The sequence below is a fragment of the Corticium candelabrum genome, chromosome 1 (genome assembly GCF_963422355.1).
Source record: "Corticium candelabrum chromosome 1, ooCorCand1.1, whole genome shotgun sequence".
NCBI classification, from domain to species: Eukaryota; Metazoa; Porifera; class Homoscleromorpha; order Homosclerophorida; family Plakinidae; genus Corticium; species Corticium candelabrum.
In genome coordinates, this window is record NC_085085.1 from 3,459,478 (window position 1) to 3,469,865 (window position 10,388).

General features: G+C 39.9%; 1 protein-coding gene across 1 annotated transcript; it reads left to right on the forward strand.

Annotated features, from left to right (window-relative positions):
• Positions 1-5,516: 5,516 nt before the first annotated feature.
• Positions 5,517-9,418, forward strand: LOC134184298 (TGF-beta receptor type-1-like). The gene is made up of 3 exons (XM_062651954.1): positions 5,517-5,633; positions 7,466-8,577; positions 9,196-9,418. Exons 2-3 carry the CDS (start codon positions 7,690-7,692, stop codon positions 9,313-9,315), a joined length of 1,008 nt encoding a protein of 335 aa, XP_062507938.1. The 5' UTR covers positions 5,517-5,633; positions 7,466-7,689; the 3' UTR covers positions 9,316-9,418.
• Positions 9,419-10,388: the final 970 nt, after the last annotated feature.

Here is a 10,388-nt window from a genome sequence, read left to right on the forward strand (position 1 = left end):
GAAAAATTATGTGGCATCAGCGGTCTGATTAACGTTCAATCATACAATACACATGTATAGTATTGTGCCTTTGTTACCAAGGTAAGAGCAATTGGTTTGCCGCTGGAAATTTCTGCGCCGTAGAAAGAGAACTAGAGAAACATGAACTAAACTAGAAACTTATACTAGTATATACATACATACATATATATATATATATATATATATATATATATATATATATATATATATATATATATGTATGTATATATATATTCTAATATTGCGCAAACAAACCCGACAATCGCTACTGCTTTCCCAATAAAGACTGCTTGTTGCGATATGTATGATGGTGCTGGCAGAATGTCCTGATGTTGAAGATTTCTTAACGTTAAAGTACATCTTGGTGAAAGATGTAAACGTCTTATCTAAAGAAGAGTCGAAGAGTTGAAGAGCATCTATTATAGATAATGCTCGAATTTTCTGTGTGTGTGTGTGTGTGTGTGTGTGTGTGTGTGTGTGTGTGTGTGTGTGTGTGTGTGTGCGTGTGTGTTCGCGTTACGCAGCCACGTCTTTTGTCCGTTTGCAATCGAAATCGACTCGCACACTGGGCACGCAAAGGGGAAGTTTTGCGTAAAATGTTTTGCAAAAAGTTGCGCCGCGTCTCCCTCTGAAGGGTTTGATCCCCATGTAGAATCTCTCGATGACGCAAACGCTACTCATTCCAGTTCATTTGAACACACACCCACACCAGCCCTGTGTAGACTGTACGTGTCATTGTCATTCGCAAAGCTTCGAGCAATCGAGTATTTCTAGCTATATGCTTTCGTTTCTCCCCAAATTCTGGTTGCATTTGAACCAAATCCAACCTACATGTTTTATGTACCAAGCGCTACATAGGGAGTGTGTCGATTTCTATCGCAAAAGCGCGAAGAGCAAGATTCTAATTCATTCAGCTTATCCGAGACCTCGCAACAAAGATTGCACGTGACGTGTCCACACACGCTCAGACCACGTCTTTCGTCAGAACACTACAATATCTTGCCCGTACGAAGGATGGGTCATCTAGTAATATTATATAACTATTTACTAATAAGGTGATACTGTTGTGACTAATTTTGGTATTGTATTGCGTTAGATCGTTTACCTAGTTATCTACAAATGGGTTTTAAATACTCTACGTACCTGTGTAGTTTCTGTATCCAGTCAGCATCATCTCCTGGTATCCTACACTGCTTGCTTCTATGGCTTTCAATACATCATACGCCAGACGCTTGTTTGCATTTTGTGAGTCTAGAGTAAGAATGTGTGCAGTTGATCTATCTCCTTTCTGCATGTTGTTGCGACGAGTGGAATTATCACGACTTGAATAGATGAGATTCCACCCACCACCAAATGACTCCCAAGTCACAGTAGATCTGAAATTCACAGCCAGGTATCTACAAACACATGTATGCAACGTTACGACAAGTGCCAACACATCCTAGTTAGTGTATATACTTGGCTTGAGTTAATCCAACGAACAGAAGTCTCGCCTCTACGTCCACTTAATTTCTCCTGGTATCGAATGGTTGCGCATGTTACTCCAGCATCGAATTTGAACAATCCGAGTCCTCCATACTTATCTCTTTGGCAAAGGTTGCAAACAGAATCACATGCGTTGCACTGGCTCTATCAAATTTTGACACGTGATTAATGGAATTGAATAATATATACTACTTTTTACGCATGTATGATGTACATACATTAAATGTAATTAACGCTGATTGATATTAGCCGCTGACGTGCGTGTATCGAAACACTTAGCATTATACTACCTGGCTGAGTAACTCACATGACGTGAACTCTGCACATATCTCGTGCTCAGCAAAAACACCATCACTGTCGTAACGACATGTGCTCTTGCCGCCATGGTTCGGGTTTGTACTGCAAAATTACAAAGCAGTAGAATTTGAAATCAAACGTGGAGACGAAATGTGCCAATTTGTGTAGTTCCTTGATTCCTACAAGAAACACATTGATATGAAATTGCTAGAAACGAAATCCGCTATCTATTTCAAACCTGATACGATTGATTGGGATGACAATGTTGTTATGAAGAAGCAGCGAGCAGTGATACCTATATATTATTGTAAGCGTACAAACCACACCCTCTAATTGACCGCTTCGAGATGATAAAGCGAATGCTATGGTTGTGTTGATTTAGAATTCTAGAAATTCTACTTGGTTTGAGAAATCAAACCTGGCATAACGTGTCATCTAACGCGGATAGAGACATCCGGGTTGAAGGGTAGAGTGCTCTTTAACTAAGGCGAGCTCACCGTATAATGTCAACGTCTTGTTAATGAACACCTTTTGTTGGGCGTTGTTGCTATCTATAGGGTTAAGACGCTGGAATAGACTCGAGCTCTAGTCAGCGTCAACTAAAACCAGAAATGGTCCATTTTACTCGTCCAGGCATCTCTGCATCTCTGTCGACACATAGCCATAGAATGAGCTAGTACTGTAGAAGCAGCGAATCCTTGGAGTAATGCATTTAGCAGCCGTAGCAGTATTGCTAGAGCGTCGCCCCGTTGTGCTTTCGCCACCTTTTTAAATTGGTTGAGTTTAGCTTCAAGTGACTATGATTTGGCGCTGAGGCTACCCTGACGTCGGCTCTGGGAAGACGTTCGGCTTGCGTAGGTTGCTGTGAACCCGCCTTTACACGATCAAAATGTTTGCAAGCGGATACAGACATCCGAGTTGCATTCTAGACTTTTCTAAGAGGAAAGTCTTATCGCGGATACAAATATCCCGTTGCATCTTTGAGTATCTGGTATTATGTACATGAGCAAAGTGTTATCTATCGGATATAGATATCCGGGTTGCGTATTTTTTTCGAGTCTTATATTGGAGTGTCATCTATCTAAGATACAGGTATCCGGGTTGCATGTTCGAGTTTTACATGAGCGAGTATTATCCATATCCGAGTTGCATATTAAAGTCTTACATAAGCAAAGTGCTACTATGTAATAATCGGATACAGATATCCGGGTTGCACTTTGGATTCTTACACGATTAGGTGTTATGTAGAGTGTAAAAGACATATTGTCTATCTATGTCGATTATCGTTGCTGAGTGGCACATCTACTCTTTGGACTATGATTTACGAATAGTGGCCAGTTACGTTTGTCTTATTGAAAGATCACTAGCGTTGAGTTGAACAGGTAGCGATCACAGCTTGAAATACAACTACATACAACATCACATGATGGTGTTACTGTTAGGAAAACAATAAGTCTTAAATATCAAACTCTGACTACAGAACAATAAGTCTTAAAGATCAAAGTCTGACTACAGAACAATAAGTCTTAAAGATCAAACTCTGACTACAGAACAATAAGTCTTAAAGAACAAACTCTGACTACAGTACAATAAATCTTAAATATCAAACTCTGACTACAGAACAATCTTAAAGATAAAACTCTGACTACAGAACAATAAGTCTTACAGATCAAACTTTGACTATACAACAATAATTCTTAAAGATCAAACTCTGACAACAGAACAATAAGTCATAAAGATCACACTCTGACTACAGAACAATAAGTCTTAAAGATGAAACTCCGACTACAGAACAATAAGTCTTACAGATCAAACTCTGACTACAGAACAATAAGTCTTAAAGATCAAACTCTGACTACAGAACAATAAGTCTTAAAGATCAAACTCTGACTACAGAACAATAAGTCTTAAAGATGAAACTCTGACTACAGTACAATAAGTCATAAAGATCAAACTCTGACTACAGAACAATAAGTCTTAAAGATCAATTAAACTCTGACTACAGCACAATAATTCTTAAAGATCAAACTCTGACTACAGAACAATAAGTCATAAAGATCAAACTCTGACTACAGAACAATAAGTCTTAAAGATCAAACTCTGACTATAGAACAATAATTCTTAAATATCAAACTCTGCTTACAGAACAATAAGTCTTAAAGATTAATTAAACTCTGACTACAGAAAAACAATAATTCTTAAAGATCAAACTCTGACAGAACAATAAGTCTTAAATATCAAACTCTGACTACAGAACAATAAGTCTTAAAGATCAAACTCTGACTACAGTACAATAAGTCATAAAGATCGAACTCTGACTACAGAACAATAAGTCTTAAAGATCAATTAAACTCTGACTACAGAACAATAAGTCTTAAAGATCAATTAAACTCTGACTACAGAACAATAATTCTTAAAGATCAAACTCTGACTACAGAACAATGAGTCTTAAAGATCAAACTCTGACTACAGTACAATAAGTCCTAAAGATCAAAGTCTGATTACAGAACAATAAGTCTTAAAGATCAAACTCTGACTACAGAACAATAAGTCTTAAAGATGAAACTCTGACAACAGTACAATAAGTCATAAAGATCAAACTCTGACTACAGAACAATAAGTCTTAAAGATCAATTAAACTCTGACTACAGAAAAACAATAATTCTTAAAGATCAAACTCTGACAGAACAATAAGTCTTAAATATCAAACTCTGACTACAGAACAATAAGTCTTAAAGATCAAACTCTGACTACAGTACAATAAGTCATAAAGATCAAACTCTGACTACAGAACAATAAGTCTTAAAGATCAATTAAACTCTGACTACAGAACAATAAGTCTTAAAGATCAATTAAACTCTGACTACAGAACAATAATTCTTAAAGATCAAACTCTGACTACAGAACAATGAGTCTTAAAGATCAAACTCTGACTACAGTACAATAAGTCCTAAAGATCAAAGTCTGATTACAGAACAATAAGTCTTAAAGATCAAACTCTGACTACAGAACAATAAGTCTTAAACCAGTATGACTACACATCATAAGATGAAGTGAAGGTGAGAACAAGAGCCCAACACTTCCTAATCTCCTAATGTGACGTCGGGTGTCACTCTTGTCTTCCCAACCGATTACCGCCATCCACTGCAAATTAACGACATAGCGGACTACAAATCACAAGCAGCACAGCAGTGTGTACGTGCTCATCATTCCAACACACTGTCGCAATCGAGTAGCTGTGATATCCCGTAGGTCAACATCAAGTATTCCGTACGAATGAGAGGTTAATGTTATCTTGATCAGCACGTCCGTCCGCTGGTTTTCTAGCTGTCCGACCGCTCAACGACCCGAGAGTGGAGACCAAGATCTCTACCCAACACGTCACAACCCTAACGACCCGTCCGAGAAGCCATGAGATCCGAAGCCTTTCTGCTTTCGTTCCTCGCTCTCTTCTCCTCGTTCTTCCGTCGAGTATCACCAGGCGAGTTTGACACATAGGCAACACGTACACCGTCTCTTGCTGTCACAGTGTAGCTATTTTATTCAACTGCTTACCTCTGTCCATTCCCTAGGGGATCCTCGAGAGATCAACTTGCTCTGCTATTGCAGCGTCTGTGTGGGAAACACGACCAAGTTGTGCACCGGACGGACGGGTAGCGTGCCATACTGCTTGGTGGTAGACACTATATTCAAGAGCAAGAGACAAATAAGTCAAGACTGCGCGTATTCCGACACACATGCTTGCAACATTCGTGGACATGACTGTTGCAACGACAAACCGTTGTGCAACACTGCTCCAACGTTGCCACCGTCGTCGTCGGAACCCAATGGTTTGTGCTAATTAACTTGCTACATGTCGACATACTAACAGTTTAGGTATATGTTGACTACAATGTAACAGTGTGGGTACATGTTGACTACAGTGTAGCAGTGGGGGGATGTTGTGTGCAGGGCGTAGGGTCGTTGGTGTATGGAAGACGTAGGCGCTTCGTGTTGTGAGCGCGTGTTGTCCGTAGCTGCAGAATTTCGTCACTCTAATTGGTAAATGAGCTACTGGGCTTGCTCCAAGCGCTGGTGCAGAAGCAACAAACACGGAATACTCGACATTCTTGGCGTTCATTTCTATTTTTGAGATACACTGTTGTAGCTACATTGTATAGCAACATATGCAATACACCATAGACCTAACACATTGTGCAAAAAAATTGGGAAGCAAACGAATGTAGACAGGGGATGTGATGGCGCCATTCTTAGTGATAAGAAGTCGCTCTAGTGTGCTGCAAAAATATTAGAAAATTATTTTTTCTAGTTTGTTTGTGTTTGCTCCCTTGAAGGGTGTAGGTGTTGATGTGTTAAGCTGTGAGGTGCTTTCATTGGGTGTTTCTGTTGTGAGATGTAAATATGTGTGTCTAACAGGAAACTGTTTGTGTACACTAGAGGGTGTGGGTAAGCGATAAAAACTAGTTTTGTTATTCGTGATAATTGGAGGTCTGGTGACCCTTAGTGAACCAGAGATTGTAAAATTCATGAACGGTAAATGGTTCTTACGCAACTGTGCAGGTGTTTGGTACAAGAACAAAGTGAAGACTTATGGTGCATCTCCACTAGGGCTTAAACATGTTTAAAACCTTTCTAAGTCTGAACATGTTTAAGAATAATATCGTCTCCACTAGCGTTAAACCTGTTTAACTGTAAACCTCTAAACAGCTTTTGCTAAACATGCAGAGGTAGTTTAGCGAAAGTAATGTAGGTTTAACTGTCACCTGATAGTAATGTGAGTTCCACACTATGAATGATGTTTCTTTCGCACTGTTCTCTCTTTCTTTGGAGACTATTGGAAGAAGACAATGTTAGAGGCGGCGTAGACTGATGCAGGGTGTTTGGAGAGAGCGATTTCGGCGAGAGTGTCTCTAATTGTTCTCAAGACGATATCCGACTGTCTGGTCCACAAGAAACGAATTCGCATCGTACAAAAAAGTCCTGGATAATTAGTTTAATAGTCCGGATAAAATGACATGTTTAACGTTAGTCATGCTTAAAGAGCAACAAGTGGAGACAGCCTTAGTTGGGTGTTTGAGGTTCCGTGTGTGTGTGTGTGTGTGTGTGTGTGTGTGTGTGTGTGTGTGTGTGTGTGTGTGTGTGTGTTGATTTTAGAATTCACACGTTTTGTGTATTTGATCATTTTGGAATGCCGAGAATAGAGTCTGGAGTCGTTTTTTATGGTGTGTCAGTCTGCATGCTTGAACGTTGGTTATAACCCGTTGTGTCAGTGTGTCTGTTTATGTGTCTGTCCATCTGTCGTTTTGTTTGTTGATATGTTTCGTCATACATTCATTTGTCTGTCTGTTTGTTTGTCTGTTTGTTTGTTTGTAAATTGTTTGTCCAACTGTCTGTCTGTCCATTTGGTTGTCCATCTGTCTGTCTGTTTGTTTGTTTATCCATCTGTCTGTCTGTGTGTCTCTGTGTTTGTGTCTGTCTGTGTGTCTGTATTTGTCTGTTTGTCTGTCTGTCCTGTCCATTTGTCTGTCTAAAATATATTTTCATAAACCAGTACTATTTGTTTGTCTGTCTGTCTGTCTATCTGTCTATGTGTCTGTGTGTCTTGTCTGTCTGTCTGTCCTTCCATCTGTCTGTGTGTGTTTGACTATAGTTTTCACTGCAGGTCCAAAACCATGTAATAAACCAAGCGATCCAAGTAAAGCTAGTGACAACACCTTCATCCTGTTGGCCGCTATCATCCCCGTCAGTGTCGTCTGCCTGTGTGTTGTGAGTTTCGTTTATCTCGTCGCAAAAATTCGGGAACGTAGAATAACACGACAGCTGGACGTGCCCCATCCTCATGCAAACGGAGACGCTAACGGCAGAACAGCAGAAAACGGCCGAGTAATGGCATCACTAACCGACCTCATGAGCATCACATGCTCAGGCAGTGGATCAGGACTACCGCTTCTAGAACCAAGAACGATAGCACGACAAATTAAGCTCGAGCAGCGCATCGGAGCTGGACGGTTCGGTGAAGTGTGGCTAGGGACGTGGCGGGGAGAGAACATCGCTGTGAAAATCTTATCATCCCGCGATGAGCAGTCGTGGTTTCGAGAGGCAGAGATGTATCAAACCGTGATGCTGCGACATGCTAATATCCTCGGCTTCATTGCCGTCGACAATCGAGACAACGGAACTTGGACTCAACTGTGGATGGTAATGGATTATCATCCGAATGGCTCTCTCTATGATTTCCTCTGCGATCGATCGATTTCTCTCCGAGAAATGTATAGATTCTGTGTGTCCATAGCAAACGGTTTGTCTCACTTGCATATGGAGATCATGGGGTCAAAGACGCAACCGGGAATCGCAAAGAAGCCGGCAATTGCTCACAGAGACATCAAGAGTAAGAATATTTTGGTGAAGAATGATGGCGAGTGTTGTCTGGCTGATTTGGGGTTGGCTGTTCGGCGTGATCTCTTGCACGAGTCGAGTGAGTACATGTTGAATCTTGTGAAGCAGGGAACGAAGAGGTACATGGCACCGGAGGTTCTCGATGATTCTATCAATTACTCTCTGTTTGAGTCGTTCAAACCAGGTGATGTTTATTCGATGGGACTCGTGTTTTGGGAGATTACGAGGTGTACTGAGGCGACGGACGTGATGTCGGACTCGTACCATTTGCCGTACTTTGATGTCGTCCAGTCTGATCCTTCGATCGAGGAAATGAAGAAGGTTGTTTGTATTGAAGCCAGACGACCTTCGCTGCCAGACAAATGGTACAATAACGAGGTAAATATAAGAGATGTATTTGTCTGTTTATCTGTCTCTGTGTCTGTCTGTTTGCCCGTCTTTGTTTTCCTGCCTGTTTGTCTGTCCAACTCTCTCCTGTTTATCTGTCTGTCTGTCCATCTGTCTGTCTGTCTGTTTGTTTGTGTGTCCATCTTTCTCCTGTTTATCTGTCTGTTTGTCCATCTGTCTGTCTCTGTCGTTCTGTCTATCTGTCCGTGTGTGTGCGTGTGTGTGTGTGTGTGTGTGTGTGTGTGTGTGTGTGTGTGTGTGTGTCTGCCTGTCTGTCTGTCTGTCTGTCTGTCTGTCTGTCTGTCTGTCTATGTGTCTATCTATCCATCTGTCTGTCCGTGTGTCTGTCTATCTGTCTGGCTGTCTGTCTCTTTGTCTGTCCATCTTTCTCCTTATATGTCTCTGTCCATCTGTCTGTCTATCTATCTGTCCGTGTGTCTGTCTGTCTGTCTGTCCATCTGTCTGTCTATCTATCTGTCCGTGTGTCTGTCTGTCCATCTGTCTGTCTGTCTGTCTGTCTGTTTGTCTGTCAGTCCAGTATTTTGTCTCTCTGTCTTCTCAGTGCTGTAATTCTCTTCTCTTTCATCTAACATCACCTCTCGTCTCTAGTGTTTTCACATTATGGTGAAAGTCATGCAAGAATGTTGGTACGTAAACAGTCAAGCCCGACTTACCGCTTTGCGAGTCAAAAAAAAACTGCAATCCATGGAAGAGTGGTTGAAGCTCTAAACCCTTCACACCAACAAAAGACAGACACTAAGTTAGCTACCAGTTGTACCATATCAGTTAGGGATCGGATTTTTATTTTAGCGTGTAAATGCAGTTTTAGCCCCATGAGAGATGCTTTGCTTTTTAGATTAAAGATCAAACTCTGACTACAGAACAATAAGTCTTAAAGATCAAACTCTGACTACAGAACAATAAGTCTTAAATATCAAACTCTGACTACAGAACAATAAGTCTTAAAGATCAATTAAACTCTGACTACAGTACAATAAGTCTTAAATATCAAACTCTGACTACAGAACAATGAGTCGTAAAGATCAAACTCTGATTACAGAACAATAAGTCTTAAATATCAAACTCTGACAACAGAACAATAAGTCTTAAAGATAAAACTCTGACTACAGAACAACAAGTCTTAAAGATCAATTAAACTATGACTACAGAACAATAATTCTTAAAGATCAAACTCTGACTACAGTACAATAAGTCCTAAAGATCAAACTCTGACTACAAAACCATAAGTCATAAAGATCACACTCTGACTACTAAACAATAAGTCTTAAAGATCAAACTCTGACTACAGAACAATAAGTCATAAAGATCAAACTCTGACTACAGAACAATAAGTCTTAAAGATCACACTCTGCCTACAGAACAATAAGTCTTAAAGATCAATTAAACTCTGACTACAGTACAATAAGTCTTAAATATCAAACTCTGATTACAGAACAATGAGTCTTAAATATCAAACTCTGACTACAGAACAATAAGTCTTAAAGATAAAACTCTGACTACAGAACAATAAGTCTTAAAGATCAATTAAACTCTGACTACAGTACAATAAGTCTTAAATATCAAACTCTGACTACAGAACAATAAGTCGTAAAGATCAAACTCTGATTACAGAACAATAAGTCTTAAATATCAAACTCTGACAACAGAACAATAAGTCTTAAAGATAAAACTCTGACTACAGAACAACAAGTCTTAAAGATCAATTAAACTATGACTACAGAACAATAATTCTTAAAGATCAAACTCTGACTACAGTACAATAAGTCCTAAAGATCAAACTC

Coding starts and splice junctions, on each gene's coding strand:
- LOC134184298 (XM_062651954.1), top strand. CDS start 7,690: ATGGCATCACTAACCGACCTCATGAGCATCACATGCTCAGGCAGTGGA. Junction 8,578..9,195: donor ACAAATGGTACAATAACGAG/GTAAATATAAGA, acceptor TCTCGTCTCTAG/TGTTTTCACATTATGGTGAA.